Raw genomic sequence first — 20,200 nt, 5'->3', positions numbered from 1 at the left:
TGTTGGCAGAGCCCCCTGCCTCTGCCCGCCCTCGCACGCCAGGATTTTCCTTGTGGCATTCCACCTCCCCCCCCACCGCCAGCTGGAATAGTTCGCATGCACATGCCATGCACCTGAGGAGAGGGGGGAAAGCCAAGCAGAGCCCCCCTTCCCACACAAAGCCCTCTTAAAGCAGAGAGCAAGCCCGCGCTATGGTGGACAGGCGTGCCGGCACTTTAAAGTGCATGCCACCGCACCCCGCCATAAAGCAGGACACGTCCCGCTTTATGGCCAGGGCGGTGGCATGCACTTTAAAGTGCATGCCGCTGCCCCGGCCATACAGCGGGACCCGCTGTATGGCCGGAAGCCGACGTGTCCAGCTCTATGGCGAGGCGTGGCGGCATGGCTTTAAAAAATAAAAATAAAAGTGCCAGCCCACGTGCCAGCAGAGGCGGGTAAAACACACACACACACAGACACAAATTACGTATAATAATACAAATTACAATTACTTACAAATAATTTTGAATTCCTCCCCCCTCCCTACGACCCAGGACCCACATACCTTTTCCAGCTATATCACAGAGGATTTCAACTCTCCTCTTGTCTGCCATGATGAAAATGTGAAAATGTAAAAAGAAAAAGGCAAGAGCTGCTCTAGCCAGGCTAGGATAGTTGCTGCTAGAGTCACTATGTGGATGACTTTGCTTAACTGTTTAAAAAAAGCTTCTAAAAAAGTGCCCTCTGCAGGAGGAGGTGAGAGAACAATGTGCCTCCTTGCATAAGGAATTTTTTGCCTTTTAACCCTTGCTTAACTCTGCTCAAGTGATTATAAAGATAGAGTAAAGGAGGCACGTGGTTGTCTCACCTCCTCCTGCAGTTAAGCACTAAGCAGAGTCATCCATTGTGACTCTGGCAGCAACTACTTCAGCCTTTTTTCTTTTAAATTTCTTTTTCTTTTTCATGATGACAGTGGTGAGGCCCTGCCTCCCCTGACTGCACATCACTGGTTGTGGTTTAAGTGCTGTGTGTTGGAATTTGACATTTTTTGGATAGCCTACAGAGAAAGATGAAAGAGCAGCCATTTCTCTTCTGCTTTTCTTAGTGTTATGGTGTTGCAGTGTGACACTCCACAAGCAATTCCATCAACAGACACACTGACCTACAACCAGCCTACAAACCCTTCAGAATCCAAATGAACCGTACAGCTAACCACAGAGAGCACTGACTCTCAACCAACCCACGCAACCACTCCCACCAGCAGTTCACCTCCCAATGACCCTGACTTAATGTAATATCCTTATCACAACACCCATCACAAGGCTCACTGGATTACTCACATCTGACCCATCACAACACTTGACACACCCACACCTGAAGCCCTTGTAAACAGAAGAACACTGATACCCCATAAACTTCACTGAAGTTGTTACCTAGCCTGGTAATGAAACGTTCAGAAACCATCCCACAAGCTTGGAGAACGAACGTTCACCCTCAATATTCTTACTCCTCATTTACTCTTTATTGGGAAAATATGACAATCCGAGGCCAGGCCAAATCAAAAAATGCCAGGGAATTTCTAGAAGCTTGGCACTCTGACAAATCAGCCATTAATAGACATATAGACATTAACAACATCTCAAAACCATGCAAAAGAGACAGTCAACCAGCCTAAAGGAGAAAAACACTCCAGCATCTCTTCACCAGTAATCAGCATTCATATCAGCATTGGTTTGACTCCAATGCAATACCCCAAGCAATGTATGCAATACCCCAAGCAAGAAACTGCCAAAAATCATTAGTAAATAGCCCAACCAAAGAATCCCTAGGACAACCCCCATCCACACAGGCAGGCAAGACACCAGAATATAAACTGATAGCAAACACTCCTTACTAGCATTGATGATGTTACCTAGTTTGGGTAATAAAACATCTGTTAAAAAACCAAGCTCAGAGAGCACCAAGGACCCCTCATTTCAATCCTGAGCTACAAACATTCTCCTTTATTGGTACTCTTTATTCCAAATAAGGAAGATAAATGCCATTCTTGGATCTGATTTCTTCTGGGAATCCTTGTTGAAACTGCTGCTTCTCTCCTGTTTATCCCGATTTTATATGGAATATATTTAAAATGTGCTATCCAAGAATTTGCCTCTAAGATCTTTTTTGTGAGTCGCAAAAGGTCACATTCTCTGTGCCTCATCTTTAGCATTATTTTCATTCACGAAACATGAATACATCAAAATTGCTGATATTGGGATATTTGGTAGATATAAAAATGGCTTGTTTTCACGGTGATTTGCTCAATACAACTGCGGCTGGTCATAAGCTATGGCTTATCCCATTTAGGCTTAGGTGATTGAACAAACTAAGCCACTAAGTTGGGCTGCACTTGCCTAAATGCAGAAATATTTTTAAAAATAAGTTTCAGTCCTTGCCTTATTATGAATTATGCATAGCTCATTTTAACCAGGTGGTTCATCATTGGTGGACAATCTCATTCATAGGGAAGCCACACTGACTCAGTGAAGCTTACTTACAAATATGTAGGTAGATTTATTATTGTAATCTGAAGCAATCTTGTGGTACATGCAAGCTCACTTATGAAGTCCTTTAATGACATAGGCCTACCAGCCTCAGGCTTCATATTTGAAACAACTAACTGGCTATAAATACGCTTCAAAAACAGAATGCATCCAGGTTTTAAGGCTCCAGAAATTTTCCTTCTTTACCTCTGCCTGAGCTACGTTTCTTGATTTGGAATTGGTGCATAATTTGGGAATACTGCTGGACTAATTGTCCCTGCTGAAAGACAAGGTGGCCCCATAAAATGGCTAGGGTTCATCTTATGTACAGATAGTCCTCAATTCATTTAGGGACCATTCAAAGTTACAACGGCACTGAAAAATGACTGTTTTTCAAAATTTGCAGCTTCCCCATGACCATGGATCAAAGATCAGATGCTTGGCCACTGATTCATATTTATGACCGTTGCTGTGTCCCAGGATCACGTGATAACCTTTTTTGACCTTTTCAGAAGGAAAGTCAATGGGAAGACCAGATTCGCTTAATAACCGTGTTACTAATTTATCCACTGCTGTGATTCACTTAACAACAGTGGCAAGGGGGGGTTGTAAAATGGCGCAAAACTCACTTAACAAATTTTTCACTTAACAACAGAAGTTTTGGGCTCAATTGTGGTCGTAAGTCAAGGACTAAACTTTAAACTTTAATAGAATTTGTATGCCGCCCACTCCCCAGGGACTCTGGGCGGCTCACAACAAGTAAAAAGCAATTAAAATATTTAAAAATACAGAATTAAAAACAATACAACATTCATTCCATCAAGTGGGGCTGGAAATTAATTCAACAGCCCCAGGCCTGCCGGAAGAGCCAGGTCTTGGTCGCTTTACGGAAGGCCGGGAGAGTGGTGAGAGTCCGGATCTCAGCAGGTAGCTCGTTCCACAAGGCCGGTGCAGCTACAGAGAAGGCCCTCCCTCGGGGCCCCCGCCAGCTGGCATTGTCCGGTCGACGGCACCCGGAGGAGGCCCAACCTATGTGATCTTATTGGTCGTTGGGAGGTAAATGGCAGGAGGTGGTCTTTCAGGTAACCTGTACTCGTTGTGTCTGTTCTGGATTAAAAGGCTTTGCTTACAGTACGTCTCATTCCTTAATCACCTCCCATGTGAGTCACTGCAGCGAACTCTATGTGGGGCTGTCCCTGAATATAATTTGGAATCCACAGCTATTGTAGTCCAAAATACAGTAGCAAGGGCAATTTCTGTGAACTGCAGTGGATCATAGTAGGCTCCCAGGTGTGATTAAAATGGCTGGTTATCACCTGTATTGTAAATCCTACAATATCCTGCAACCCATCTGCAGAACCGCCTGTCTTCCGTTGTCTTTGCTCAATCCATCAATTCTAGCAGGGAATTTCAGATCCCTTCCATTAAACTGCCCTAAATAATATCTCATGTCCTGTGGAACTGTATCTCCATGAAGATCCAGATAGCCAGACAGGTTTTGTAATGCTTTAATACCTGGCAAGCTTTTACTAGTGATTTGTTCTTTTTGATGTTTTTTTTTAACATTAGACACCACAGTTTATATCTTGTGGTTTTAATCTTTGTGCATGCCCAGAGTCACTATTGTTAAATAATAGAAATAATTTAAATAAATAATATATAAAATTACTACTCTTCGGTTGGCTTCCCACATTGGATTAAGCCAGTTTTCAAACTGTGGTTTAAATCAAAAGCAGTCAATCTAATTTGTGGTTTATTAAAATGTAAATCCAGTTTTTAATTACACTTACCCAGCTAGCAATGCAGCAAGAAAATTAAAATGTGTTTAGAACATGCTATAGATGAAATTGTCTAGACAGGTTTCAAAACAGAAAAAACCCTGAATTATTTTTTAAAAAAAATAAGAAATAAGACAATTACAAAAATTATTTCTTAGCTCCGTTTGTTCAGGCTCTTTGTTTCAGGTATTTGAAATTATTTGTGCAAAACTCCCTCCCTTCATTTTTCTTTCACATCAGGTGATTTTCTGTAACAACTAATTTCCTTCACTCCCAATGCAAGAAACCTACATTTCATGATGTCCTCCAATTTTTAACCCAGTTAAAACACAAATGGGTTTGTTTTCCTTGATACTACCCATGCACAGGCAGCTTCCTAATTCATATATAAAAGAGAAATATTGGTACTTCTAGTTGATTTTGGGTGAAATCCTGTATAGTTTTCTAAACAAAGACTTTTTTTTATTATTAATTTGGATTGCCTTGTGAAAACATACTTAGGCAAAGCTGGCTTGCTGCATCTCTGGGGAAAGTGTATATTGAGTTGAACATGTGCTTCAGAATGCATAAGTAGATGTCAGAATTCTGGCTAAGGAAAGCTAAAAGTATAGGATACATCAGCTTTCTAGAAGCAGCTTTGCAAGATTGCCCATAAGGACATCATGGCACTACATCTATAAATTCATTCTATTATTGCAGAGTGATTCTTGTTTATAACTCTGAAGAATTGTTGAAAAAAACACATGGAAGTAAATACAGAACATTCTTAAGCTAGTCTTTGTGTTCTATTAAAATAAAAGTTTTACATAGTGGACTGACATTTCATAAGAAAAAAAGTTTTTAATTCCGAGGTCTTAGATCAGTGTTTCTCAACCTTGGCGACTTTAAGTTCTGTGGACTTCAACTCCCAGAATCCCCTGGCTGGGGAATTCTGGGAGTTGAAGTCCACAGAACTTAAAGTCACCAAGGTTGAGAAACACTGTCTCAAGCCTAATACAGGTAGTCCCTGACTTATGAACCACAATTGAGCCCAACATTTCTATTGTTAAGTGAGACAGTTAAGTGAAGTTTGCCTCATTTTTGCCAGTTGTTAAGTGGATCACTGCAGTTGTTCAGTTAGTAACATAGTTCTTAAGTGAATCTGGCTTCCCCATTGACTTTGCTTGTCAGGTCACAAAAGGTGATTGTGTGACCCTGGGACATTGCAACTGTCATAAGCATGAACCAGCTGCCAAGCATCTGAATTTTGACCACATGGCCATGGGAATGCTGCAAGGGTCGTGTGAAAAGCAGTCATAAGTCACTTATTTTTCAGTGCTGTTGTAACTTTGAATACTCATTAAATGAACTCTTGTTGAGGACTACTTGTATGAGAAAGTGTTTCTTGTATATTTTATTTTAGAACTTGAGGCAACAAGAGAAACTCTTGTCAAAAGAATTTCTGAAATCCTAAATAATAGTTTACTCCAAGATGAATTTGGAGGCAGCAAAAATAATTTTTGATTTTTGCCTGTTTATATTTTTGTCAGGTCAAGGATAATTTATTCATCTTAGCTGAATAAAAAACTATTATCCCAATCAGAGAATTAAAAAAAATATTTTGGAAAGCTAAATTGATCTAGAACATTTTAAAGGATTTTTTGTCATCTAAAGTGAGGTTGGAGAAATCATTAGTGATGTTTGGTTCCATATACCATCCCCTTTTGTTTACTTTTCTATAAAATAAATGAATATTACCATTATACTTTATTTGTTGAATGTTTGGATTTTTTTAAATCAGAGTTTTACAGAATTCAGCATTTTCCTTTTGTAACATTTTAGTTCTAGAATCTATGTAGACTAAAAGTTTAAGTATTTGCCTATGCAGTTCTCTATCTCAAAATGATGTGAATCTGTTCAAAGAAAATGCAGAATATAGAAATGCCCCAGCAACTTTTAGTGACTCCATACCAATAAATGAAAAACATGAAGCTGTCCTTCATAGGAGAAACAGAGGCTGTTTCTGAGAATTAACATCAGCCCAGCTGCATATCAAATAAGAGGTAAGTTACAAACCAATTATCCTATGACATCTCATTCCTTTAAAAGATGTGATACTTCTGCAAAATGACTCAGCCAACCCACAAGGTCATGGTTTCAAAATATATAAAAGCCTGAAAAAAATGAAGAAGTGCATCTGGAACATAATATATACTTTAAAAGTATACTTTTAAGCACTCACACACAGACTTATGTATATGTATACAATGTAAACAATTGTAGAACTATGAGAATTTGAACAGAATTATAACTCTCACAAAAATAATAAATGTAAAGAAAAGATGAATTCTATCTTATTTTTGGTAATCTCTGCATACTTTAATTTTTATAATTGTGTTTTAATGAGTTACTATTCTGAGACAGAAGTCCTGCTTGGGAGTCAATGTACCTGCACCTAACTGCATGTTGAACTGCAAACTGAATAAAGCAAAGTTAGATTAATCAGCTGCATCAGGAAGGATGTAGGATTTTTGTCCCTCTGGAGAATAAGTAAATATGAATTACAGTTGTTTCTCAGTATTTGAGTATTCTATATTATTGTATTGATATTTTTTTTCATTTTTGATTTATTACTATTGGAGGTTTGCAAACTACTTAAAGTCAGACATAATTAGGGCACTATACAAGCCTAGTGAAATATTCTTCTTCATCTCCTCTTCCTCCTCCTCCTGGAATTTCCAAGTAATTACACTGGGTAGCTGAAAATTTCAAATGACATAATCCCAAATAAATTGCCATTTAAAATTAGGTGAAACAATGCAATAACATAAGCTGCAAATGAATGCTGAAAAAAGCATCTAGCTCAGTAATTTCAAAATATCCCTTATTTGTACATTTTGAAAAGACATCATATTCAGCTAATAAAGTAGCGGCAATATCATCTTTCTGCTTCCCGCTACTGACGGAAAGAGGAGAACAGATTTGAGTCATAACATTATGAGAGTGTTTTTGCATGCAAGATATGAACTGGAAACAGGAATCTTTATTTGCATGTGGTTATTGCAGTGTTTGAAATGAATTTGTTCTGTGATGCTGTCAGCTATTTCATTCAGTGGAAATTCAGCTAACAGGAAGGAATTCTGCAGTTCTTCAGTTAAGTCCCATTGTATCATTTATATGACATTTTAAATTTTATAAACTCTTTGACAGAAAGTATTGTTTAAATCAATCTTTCTGCACAGAATGAAAACTTTTTGAATCTTCTGGAAATAATTAAGGTCACAATTATATTCTTCTATACATAAGAAATGTAATAAACAGTATATCATTGAGTGCACTTGCACAAAATACAAAATGATGTAGAAAAGACATGGAGAAAAACAGTTACAAAGAAGTAAAAGCATAAAACTGCCTTATGGAAGATACATATATATATAGTAGATATATATATACATATATATATACACACATATATATTATCTACAAAAATATGCCCAATATGGAAAATAAAATAAGTAAAATTCACTTTTTAAAACAGAAGCCTGGCCTGCAAGCAGAAATTTTTTGACGTTGAAACACTATCAAGAGTGGCAGCAAAGACTGTCCAGGAAGTATACAGGCTGATCAAAATCCATTTTATAATGCTTCCATTAATGTTCTTGTGATGTTTTCTTATAGCAATATCCTTCAGAACTGGAGCATGGATAGGAAGACTGGTAGATTATGTAAGGCATAATGAATAAACATATCAGACTGGTTATATCCGCATTGTTCCTACAAATATGAACACAAAATCTGTTCAACAAATGTGAAAACAAATGTGTCCAAGCAACAGCTTCCAAGTAGAAATAGGAAATTCAGCAGCGCTAAAGTTTGTGTCTTTGATAGCAGGCAAATATCTGCATATGCTCAGGTATTTCCAAATTCTAGTATCAGAATAAATAATGCAAATTATACAAATCTAGATAAATTAATGTTTGAAATATTTATTCTGAATGTAAAATTTGGATTTTTCTGTCAGGAATAGGACATTGTCTTGGAAATCATACATAAATGAAAAGGAAAGAAAAATCTACAATTAACAGAAAAGGAGAATATTACAATTTTGTCAGATTCCTGCTTAATACTGCCATATTCTTCTCTATTATCTTAACCAAGAACTATATCTTTTGTTCTTAAAGTAATATCTAGATTTTACAAGAACAATATCAACTTTTTGGTAGGATCATAGATCATATTAATTTTCTGATCCCTTAACAGAAGTTGCAATTAAAGAAAGCAAAACCATCAAATCCCAAAAAGTGGATTGTCTAGATGACAAAGATCCAGTACAGAATACTTTAAAAGATTCATAATTTGAACATATAAATGGATTGTGAGTTTTTAAATTTGTTTTCTTTATTTTTAGACATTATCTTTTATTGGTTATGCAATTTCTGCTTCCCGGTGAAAGTGGTATAATTCACACCACGCCTAGAATGTTATGTAAACTCAGACAATTGTATTTTATTCAATAAATAATGGTTAAACAAACTGTAGTTTCTTGCAGTATGTGAAACTAATCAATGAAAATAAAATCCCCTTAAATTGCCGAATTTCCTAAGACACACACATTGTAGTACTTTCCATATGTCTAAACAGTGAAAATATGGAAAATATTCAAGCTGGGAGACTACCTTGATATCTAATATAAATGAAATAAGTCTATGTAAGACTTAAATATTGTTACACCTTAAGTTGTTTATTGGAATGTCTACATAAAGTGAACTATGGTGCTGGAGAAGGCTCCTGCGAGTCCCTTGCAAGACGATCAAACTGGTCAGTCCTAGAGGAGATCAACCTTGACTGCTTTTTGGAAGGCCAGATTCTGAAGATGAAACTCAAGTACTTTGGCCACCTAATGAAAAGGAAGGACTCACTGGAGAAGAGCCTAATGCTGGGAAAGATTGAGGGCAGAAGAAGGGGATGACAAAGAATTAGATGGCTGGATGGAGTCACCGACACAGTAGGTGTGAGCTTAAATGGACTCCAGATGGTAGAGGACAGGAAGGCCTGGAGGAACATTGTCCATGGGGTCGTGATGGGTCAGACATGACTTCACAACTTACAACAACAACATCATGTGAAGGATTATCCAAGCTTGGGGATGTTGCTGCTTCACCATTGCCTACATTAATTTAATTTTTTTTATTCCATCTCTCCGAATAGAGGGAAAAACAAGAGCAGAAACAAACAAAACTGCATATCAGTAAAATTGCTCAGCTAAGACACATCTATTTTTATCTGACCTGAAATAAAGCTCATTATGGCAAACAATTTCAATGGAAGCTGAATACTGAGCAGTGACTGAAGCTCTCAAAACAGATCCCATAGAACTGCATCTGAGATCTCTTCCTTAAAAAATCATCGGAACAAGAATTTGTATTCATGTCAAAGGCAAGAATAGTGTTTAATTTGAAAGGCACAGCTTCATCTTCCTAACCAAGAAGTTCTCCATCTGTTCCACAGGAATCATCCTTGTGGTTTCTTCTAGGACAAAAATATGTATTCTTCACTGAAGGGTACACAAAGAGAAGAAGTTGTTGGATGTCTCAGCAAGGTGTCTCCAAGACTGTCTTCTCCTTTTGCATTAGTCTGAAAAGAATGAAGCATGAAGGAGGGAGGGACTGGTGCCTTCAGTTGGTGGAGTGCAGCTGCCTTCCTCAGACTGTTCTGATAGTTCTCCATATTCACTATTATAAAAAGTCTGACCTCGGAGCTCTGATTGATACAATGGCCGACCTCTGCCCCTTGGTTTGGACTGATCCACTGTTGGGTCTGCATTTTGGTTGGATCCTTTACTACTGTTGGAGAAAAAAAAGCCAATAAGTTAGTTCCAACAAAGACATATTCTAACTTAAGCTTCCTCAAAAAGCTTCTGACTAACAGAAAGATTAAGAACAAACCATTTTGCAGATGGGTTGGTCTGGAAGATGTATAAATTTAGGTAAGAAAAAAAAGAGGGTTACAAAGTAAGCAGATCTTTCTAAAGACATGCCATAACAAGCCAAATCTACACTTGAATATTTTTCCAGTTACATCAATGTCAGCTACAGCCTTAAGCAATATTCTCACAACTTTTATGACTACATTTTCATCTCTTGGGGGGGGGGGCGAGAATAACATTAATAGCATTTGTTTAAGTTCCACTCTTCAACAAATCAAAATTATTTCCATAAATGTGCCATAACTTTTACCTCTAACTTCATATATTCTGTTAGGTCTTCTTGTTTAGCCTTTTTCATTCACTATTCTTTCCATCCAAATTATTCTGCATTTTATCTTTCTTTTTACTGCATCTGTGCAATAACCTTTTCATGTTATACCATACTTTTCATCGTTTTTTTCGTAGCACTAATTTTTTTATTTGCATACTTTTTTTAGCTGCAATCTGTTTCACCAAATGGCCTTCCGCACATTTCTGTAATGTAATTCTTTTCATGATTTTTTTTATTTTATGGTTTTATGGTTTATGATTTTATGATGGGTTTTATTGTTGTGAGTCACCCAAAGTTACGGACAGCCATACAAATCTTTTAATAAACAGATTTCTGCTCTTCCACATCCATGGCCTTTATATCACTATTCACTGTTGGGAGATTAATGCAGTTTCCAGTATTTTTGAGACAAGACTCAGGCCTTCCTGCAGTCAATCTACTTTCTACTTGTTTAATTTAATTTTAATGTTTTTTCCAAGATTCACTGTTGACACAATAAAAAAATGGCATATCTACATTCCACAGCTCTTATCAGCCTGGTATCTGTCACTAATTCTCCCAAACCTTCATCATAAACATATTTTGTCAATCAATCAAATTATAACATTAGATTTATATTCATTATCTTGCCATCTCTATGAATAGACTAATGCTTAAACCACACATTCCAAACACACTTTTTCCTAAGCAGATACTCATCAAAGAATCCTTATTCTATTCATAAATGGCCCAGTCAGTTTTTCTGTATCACAACAAATACCGTCTGAACAATTTTAATAACAAATCACTATCTCTTAAAATAAAACCAATGATCTCTTCTTCCCATATCCCATTTCTTATCTATAAATAAATCCTTTAAATCTCAGTCATCAGCAAAAATCCATTAAGTTGGTTGGAAATGAAAGTTATGTATTTTTTACGTTGATCAAATAAGCCAATGTTATATTGCTTCATTTTAGTTTTAACAATTTTTATCTTTAATCCCTTCAAATAATATCCTAGAATTTGATTTCTTTCCTTTTTTTCTTTGACGCTTCTTGCAAAATTCTTCAAAGCATGAACAAGCCTCTTTTGTAAATCTAATATAAGAAAATAATCAAGGTCACTCTCTTGGTTTCTTATTATCCTTTTATCCTTATCCTTTTTACTGTAATTAGCCAGTGTAGTTTGTATGTTCAGTGTAGCAACTTTTTCCGTATCATTTTAGAATCCATATAATTTTTAAGTCCAATTTTAAATCAGTCTCAAACTTGTCAGGTTAAACTTGTTTGTCTTTCATACCTTCTTTTAAACAGAGCATTATCCAAAGAAACAGACACTCTTAAAATTAACTTCAGGATTCATTGTTCAAAAATATCCTTCAAAATATCTAATATTAAAATATTTTGCTTCATTCCATATCAGTAAGTCAAATTTAAGAAAGGCATTGACTGCTGACTCCCTTCGGTGCAGTAGAATAAGATGATAACATCAAACCACATTTTTTTATTTTTACATATTAATGTAAACTAGCCATTTCTATAACAACAAATTTTGAAATTAAAAAGAGCCAGTTTACTTGCTGGTTCTTCATTCTACTGCTTTCATCGGCCCTGCTTTTAATGGAATTCTCTTCAGTTTGTCATTTCTTCCCAAGAAATCACATTTTATATGTCTTTATCAACTCCATTCTACAGGCTAGAATAGTTTTTTCAAATACTTCACTATTTTCCCTTCTTCCCTCCTTCCTTCCTCCCTCCCCCTCACTTCCAAATTACAGTTTTTCATATGCTATAGTCATCCCCAGATAGACCAGTGGTTATTGACCTCCATTATCCAATATGGCTTTGGTCCAAGCCCAGAATAGGATCATTCCATTTAAAAATTTGCTCGTTGTGTAAATGGCATCCTGCTCTGAGATTAGGGTTTCTTTCTTTCATCCTCATGTTCCTCTACTTCTAGACCTTTTCTGCGTACAGCATGAGAACTGAGTAGTGGGAAGGAATGGGTAAGTGGGACAAATCAAAAGGATTTTGCACAGCAGTAGGGAATGGCACAAGCAAGGATGCCTAATTTAGTTTCTGGTGAATGAGTAATTATGCAAACTCTGTCAATTTTAAATATCCCTTCTCAACTGTGTCCCCCAAACCACAGGCCAGGGAGCTTTTAAGCCCAATCAGTTCATAAATATTCAGCAGTGGTGGGATACGACTGGTACGCCCCGGTACGGGCATACCGGTGCCTGCTGGGAGCACCAGGTACCATTCTGGTACGGTGCTCCAGAGGGCCCACTTGCCCTCCTTACTGCTATTTGAGCCAACCGGGGCATTTGCGCATGCACACGGGGCGTACACCGCCTGTGCAATGCTCCGCTGAGCAGCTGGAGCATAGCGGGTGGTGGGTACACATGTGCGTGCTGCGTGCATGCGCATGGTGGATGCCCGGCCCCGTTGCAGCCTACCAGTTGCAATGGGAGCCAGAACCCACCACTGATACTCAGTGTCTTCATAGTATTCTATCAGAATTAACCCTAATTTCCTGCCCCCTGGATAAGTTTTCTATATTGATGCAGAAGGAGCCTGACAGCAGATGCAATAAAAAGGTTTAATCTTTTTATCAGGAGGAAGTTTTTCTATATTGCTGAGAAAGACGAGCACTTATCCTGCAAATATATTGTATTATTGCTATTATTGACTTAGTCAAATTAAGCACATGTACATTTTTTTTCCAAAGGAATACTAATTCAGTTATTTCAATTATTATGTAGATAATGTGTGTGTGTATGTGTGTGTATATATGCATATTCATACATATGTGTGTGTGTATGTATACAATTATTTCTCTACACAGACATATACTGACTATATGTGCATTGTAAAACAAAATCACAACTAGAAACAAAACCCTAATATAAATATACAAATTAATCAAAACAATTCTAGTTTTCAAGGGCCATGTAAAAGAATTCTGCCTTGGCAGATTACAAGCAGTTTAAGATATGAGAGATTGTTCCACAGGATGGGAACCACCTTGAGAAAGCTCTGCCTTGTGCTCTCACACACCCAAAGATTTCAGTGCAGTAGTCATGGCCACTATCTAATCAGTTTGTTACAGACGTATAACCACCCTGCTCAAAAGTACAGCAAGGGTGCTATTACCCAAAGTTCATCCTTATTCCTGCGGTTTTATCCTGAGCACTGAAAACAAATCTCATTCGCCTAGGAATGGCAACGCCATCTGGATTGCCTTTAAGCAGTATTCACTATGTCTTCATTTTCTTTGCAGAATTCAAATACTGTAGCTCTTAACCATTCCATTCAATCAATTTTGCTTTAGGTGCCTTTAGCAATGCTGCCACAAGCCCCAATTTTCAGGAGAACATGTATTTTTGGGTCTCCTAGTCCTCTGTCAAGAAGCCCCATCGGGCATTTTGGATTACTGAGAAGAGAGAGAACATCATTTGGGAGAGTATGATAATAAAATACCTGAATGTGCCTTCTTTTCTGTGCCTGTTTTCTATCCTCTCAAACTCCTCTGATGCCAAAACCATTCCACTGTCTGTCTGATTATCCTGCAAGAAGTAGAAGCAAAGGGAGGGTTAAAAGAGAGGAGGGAATGCACAAAACTACATAAGGTGTGCAATTACCTGTTTCTTTTTGCACTTTTGCATACGTGCTAATGCAGTTAAAATATATATACAGTATATGTGTGTGTGTATGTATGTATACACACACACACACACAAGATCTATTATATCCTGGGAAAATCATGGCTGATATATGACTTTTTATACTGGTGCATATGCAAACGAGCACAAATTTCAGTGCAGACTAAGCTGGAATGAATGTGTGTTCAAAGAAAGTGCAGAGTCTCCCAAATCTAGGGGGAGGGGGGGGAAAACATCCCTAGAAATGCCAACATGGTTTCTGTACATGTGTCCAAACTACAAAAATGGAAAAACGACTTGGCGGAATAATTGCTGATGGAAATTGAGGAGTATTGGGGAAGGAGAAAATGATGAGAAGTGCACTGTAAACCTGTGTTGCGTGTCCCATCATTTTCTCATCATTGTGGATTGTATCACACACATACTGATGAACAGGAAGGAGGAGCAGCTTAATTCTTCCATCACCTATAGATATTTCCACCAAAGACAGTTTTAAAATTTATTTTTATTTTATTTTAATTTATTTTTTCTAAGTGGCAACAGATTATCGGAGAGACATTATAGGCACTGGAAAGAATAAATACCTTTCATACCCTTCTTATGAAAATGCCCTATCATTCTTCTATTCACATTCTCTTGGCTAAGTTTGCAGGGGTGGGGTGGGGGAATCTGAACCTTCCCAGGTTTTTTTTTTTATTGTCTAAAAAGAACTATTTTTTTTGCAGCTTTAGGATTACAAATTGGTGAGAAATCTCGTAGTCTCAGGGTTTCCTGTATATAGGTGAACACACACACACACACACACACACACACACACACACGCATATGCACACACATTCATATATCGACATATCTCTGCATATGCGTTGTCACTGACGGGCACCACAGATGGAAACATTTTGCAATTTCCACCACTATCAATGCACTTAGATTCTTTTGTATTATAAAGTTTTTTTATGTTTTCATTTTCATAACATATAGCCACATGTATACTATTACATAACCAACATCGTATTATATTATTAACTTTTTACATCAATTCGTCTTACCATCAACTCCCAAAAACAATTATTGGCTCTTTTGCTCTCCATACACCATATTTGTACCTTATCCATCACTTTCTTCTCCCTCTTTCCTCCTCCTCCCTACATCCTTTCTTCCCTCTGTCATCCTTCTCTTCTCTACTTCCCCTTCCTCTCTCCTTCTCTTCTCTCCCCTTTCCCCTCCTTCTTTCCTTTCTCCTCTTCCCCCGCCCCCTCTCCTATCCCTCTCTTCTTCCCTTACCCCTCCTCTATTTCACACTCTTCATCTCATTTACTTGGTGTATTTCAGCCTCTGAGCAATCTCCATTTTATGTTGATGGTATTTATAATTCCTTTTCAATATATATATTTAATTTTAACATATATCTTCCTCTTTCTTTTTTAAAAGAGATAGTATAGTATATAGTATAGTATAGATTATATAGTAATTGTATTTTTAAACCTCCACCCGCAGCCTATTTTTGGGCGAGATGTAGACCTGTTACAATTCCCAGCTATTCTCATCATTATATTTATATAATATGCATCCTTACATGCCCCAAATTTGTGATTCTGTCTTTGTAATCTCAATAATTTCCCATTGTAGGTATATTTCATGTTCCTTCTCAATTTTTCCATATCTTGGCTTAGGTTATCCTTGATTCTCTTTAAATAACAATCCTTACTGTTCAATGTTCATTACAATTCCCTTAATCTACTATGTAGAATAACAAGCAGTACACATCTCACTTTGTTCATCATCTTAGGAGTTCTATATATGTCCATGTTTTGTATATTTTAACCCATGCTTAGTTGTCCTTCCATTGTCATATTCAATCAATTAGCAACTCAGTTTAATTATCATGTATAAAAGCGAATCACACCTCTGCTTTACATTCTCCCCATAACAGTTTCATATTTGTCCATATTCCAAATATTATAACCCTTATTTAATTATCTTTCCATTATCATATTTAATAAGTTAGCCATTCAATTTCATTATCATGTATATAAGTAAACCACATATCTCAGCTTTATATTTCCTCATATAACAATTTCTAATTATCTGATTTTTTCCTAGTAAGTCTTTTTCCCACTTCTCTATTCCTGTCTTCTCCCTTTTCTTTGTTTTGACATGTCCACCCTCTTCAATTTTCCCCAAGCCACTGTTAAACCCAGTGAAATCTTTTGTATTTCCCTTTGTTGGGGCATAACGCCCCTCTAGAGTTTTCCCTATGCCACTGTCAACCTCAGTAAAATCTTTTGTATGCTTTTTATTTCCTTTTGTTGGGACACATCCCTCCTTTTCAATTTTCCCTATACCACTGTCAAACCCAATGAAGTTTTTTATCTGCTTTTTATTTTCCACCATTTCTACCCCTTTATTATCCCTCCCCCATTCTTCCTTCATTTCTTCCTTCAGTTCTTGCTTCTCTGACTTCAAAATTCTATTTCGACTTGATTTTAATGATTTATGCATATATTTTTTAATTTCATGTAGTTCTTCAAATTCTCACCTTTCCATAATTACAATTACAATTAGTTATACAGTTTTTATTTCAGAGTTCTGGTCCACCTTAAATTTAGCTAGTTCAGCTGATGTGGAGAGGGAGAAAGGCGGGAGCCATCTTGATCTTTTGTTCTGCCTTAATGTCCAGTTCCAAAATTGCAGTTAGTTATACAGTTCTTATTTTAAAGTTCTGGACTACCTTAAATTTAGCTAATTCAGCTAATTTAAAGAGGAAGAGAAGCGGAAGCCATCTTGATCTTTTGCAGAGAGAAAAAACTTTGTATTTTCCCGGTTCTTGATTTTATTATTTTTTTCCCTTGTTTGATCTCTTGTTGGTTATAGTTGCTTGTTGCCTTGTTCCACCTCTCATTGGTTATAGTTGCTCAAAATATATTAATTGGAACAACCTTCCATACAGCCAAATTCCGGAATGTTTCTCTTCGTCTCCTGCTTTTCCAAGTTCTGATTTATGGCAATTGGTTAATTAAATCTTCCTGCTGAGAGTTTTGCATTCCATTCAGCACAAGCAAGATTAGGTTATCAGTGAGAAAATAGTGCTTTTTTCTTGATATTTTTCCCTTGTTACAATCCATCTCTCATTAATTGGAGTTGCTTAATATATGTTAGTTAGAAGAAATCCGAACAGAGCAAATCTCCTTGGTATGCTTTGATTTTCATTTCAACCTCCTAGTCTCTTTTAAAAACACAATCTTTTCAAATCCAAAACCAAATTTGGAGTTTGCATTTGAGTGGGTTTGTCACTTCTCTACTTTCTCCTTTTCTATCCAGATTTCTGTCCACACATGTTTCAAGCAAATGGCTCTTTTTGGGCTAGTGGTTCAACCATCCATTTTTCCCTTTCTTTCTTTCTTTTTGCCAAAATCCAGATCTGTCCATTAATATTATTTATACTCTCAAGGTTCTTTGCCTTTTCCAAGTTCTGATTTATGACTGTGGATTAATTAGATCTTCTTACTGGGCTTTCATCTTGTCATGCACATTCCTGCTCAGCTGCTTTGGCTGGAAGCCAGCTTCTTGTGCAGCCATGATGCCATGCCGCTGCCCCATTCCGATTCAGAGAGCAAATTTCCGACCTACGAGGGACCTGTTGCACTCTCTCTGGCTCTGATGAGACACTGTCCCTTCTTCACCCCCCTCCCCGGGGGTGGGGGTGGTGTTTCTGATCCAAAAAGAATCTTGGAATTGGTTTGTCAGACAGAGTTCATGTGAGACTCTTCAGAGCTCACACACCCCTCTTCTGTCCAGCTGGAGAACTTCTGGTCGACTCGCACTTAGATATTTTTGTGGTGCCAGAGAAGCATGTGCAGAATGGAAACGGTGAAGATGGATTCTACTGCATCATCCCCTGCATGTAGGTTATATTCCCAACCAAGTAGCTGTCAAGTATGCCAGGGAAGATGGTATACCAGTTTGGTCTACAGGTTAAGGCATCAGGTTAGAAAGTGGGAGACCGTGAGTTCAAGTCTGCCATTAGCCATGAAAACTCGCTGGGTGATTTGGGTCCAGCCCAACTCACCTCACAATGTTGCTGTTATGGGGGAAAAATAGGAGGAGGAAGAAATGCCAGATATGTTCACATCTTTAATTATTTGTAAAAAAATAATATAGACAGAAACAAAAAACAAACAAATGGAGAAGAATTATATATATGCTTCCATTCCCATTTTCAATTGTGCCGCCTGCTGAGGGAAGAGTCTACTGGAATGGTACTCACAAACTACTCAACATGCTACTCACAAACAAAAAAAGGAGTATTGGAAGATGTAGGTCCTGAGGTTTTTACTTTGTCAGCACTGAAATTATACCATATTCCGCTCTCTCACACCAAAATTTAACTTTTTAAAAATCCAAACAATGCCATTGTGTCTAGTCGAATGCGATAGATCTAGTTAAAGCCTTTCTTCTTTATTTAGAAAGCTACTTGGCTATCTACACAAACTAGTTGTAATTTAAGTTAGTGTTTCGTTATGACAGAAAATGAAACGTGCACATATATCATTTGAATAAATCTTTAGATTATTGTACAAATATCTGTTGCAGCAGATGGCAGCACCTAACTAGTATTTGACTGAGTCTGAGAAAGCTAAACAGAGTCTGATCTTGGTTGTATTAGGATGGGAATCCACTAGGATAATCCACCAGGACTAAATTGGGAAGTTGAAACATCATCAAGACCAGGAAGAACGCAATAGCAACTAATTTATTTATTTGATTTATGTAGCTGCCCACCTCATACAACGTGAGTCTGGGTGTCTTACATAAAATAAATAAAATACATAATGTAAAATTAAAACACATAACTACTGAGCTTCATAAAATAACTATCAACAAATCCAGGAGACAGGATTCATTGCAATTCAGTTTTTAGAGCCTTGTGAAAATCCAGCATGGTGGTGGTGGGGTAACCTAATCTCAGGTCTAATGAGGTACCACAGGTGCCCTGACAGAAAAGGACATCCTCTTGAGTCCTGCCAGATGACACACCATGCTTCTTCTAATGGACCAGACGGGATGACTAGAAATAGCTGGGAAAGAGAGGGCTCCATAAGTAGGCAAGTCTAAAGCCACCAAGGCTACCGTTTTTTATTGTTGAATATTTCTATGTATTCAAAAGGAGTCACTCAGTTTGAAGACATCTTTACTTTTGCAGAAAAATAAGTACAAATTAATGGCTTTTGCATTTCCTTTTTTACCTTGAAAACTGTCTACTCACCGGATGTGCTTTATACATAGTTTGTGTCATAGGAAATTCTTCAAAAGTCTTTAATCTGGATGGACATCTTATTTGATTCCCGCCAGTCAAACAGCCAGGGAAAGAAACACAATTATAATATCTAGGAGAGGAAAATCAGAGAAAATACAGAGTTCAGCTATGGTAGTCTTCATTTTATCTCTTTTTTTGAATCAAATTGGGCTAATTACAAATACTAACTCTGCCGCAAATTATCAGCTTGGGCTGAACGACTTCTTTTTCCAGATTGCATATTTAAGGTCTACCTGTCCATCATATAATTATGTTTGCAGCAATCCCCTTTTTAGGGTATATACAATCTTAAGGTGCTTGGGATCAAGAAAGGAAGCTCAACATGGAAGAATCCGTGTTTAAACTTTCCAGCCTATCAGGGAAAGAGCAAAGCATTTTGAGCACCAAAATGAATGGTAGAGACATTTTAAAACCTTCCTCCTCCCATTGCTATTCTTGCCCTTTGATTGCAGCCTCCAAGGCTGCTTTTCTTTTTAAATATAGGAATATAAGAATCTGCCTTAGTATTCCAACTCATACTCTTTGTCCATCTAACACTGAATTATCTATCTGGAATTGTACAGATAAAAGACATTTCAATCACTTGTCACCTAATACTGGATAGAGATGCCAAGGATTTTATGTATTTTTGGCATGTAAAGGATTATTTTACCTGTCACGATTCCCCTTCCTCTTAAATTAGGACACTTTTATACATCTTTTCAGCACACCTCAGGTGA

The 20,200-nt window shown here is 37.3% G+C and overlaps 1 protein-coding gene across 2 annotated transcripts in view; it reads right to left on the bottom strand.

The window, feature by feature from the left end:
* Nucleotides 1-7,284: 7,284 nt before the first annotated feature.
* FLT4 (fms related receptor tyrosine kinase 4) overlaps nucleotides 7,285-20,200 on the bottom strand; it is a 110,676-nt gene continuing 97,760 nt past the window's right edge. For both annotated transcript variants that reach the window (XM_014053221.2, XM_014053222.2), the window contains exons 28-30: nucleotides 19,431-19,551; nucleotides 13,983-14,068; nucleotides 7,285-10,104 (exon numbers count right to left, since the gene is read on the bottom strand). In XM_014053221.2, the coding sequence (XP_013908696.2) occupies nucleotides 9,891-10,104; nucleotides 13,983-14,068; nucleotides 19,431-19,551 (421 nt within the window). In that variant the 3' untranslated portion in view covers nucleotides 7,285-9,890. The remainder of the gene's footprint in view (nucleotides 10,105-13,982; nucleotides 14,069-19,430; nucleotides 19,552-20,200) is intronic.

Source organism: Thamnophis sirtalis, unplaced genomic scaffold (assembly GCF_051295495.1).
Source record: "Thamnophis sirtalis isolate CommonGarterSnake01/CBP01778 unplaced genomic scaffold, rThaSir2_p1.2 scaffold_3, whole genome shotgun sequence".
NCBI lineage: Eukaryota > Metazoa > Chordata > Lepidosauria > Squamata > Natricidae > Thamnophis > Thamnophis sirtalis.
Note: the sequence above shows the minus strand (reverse complement) of the source record. Positions and strands in the feature narration are given on the sequence as shown.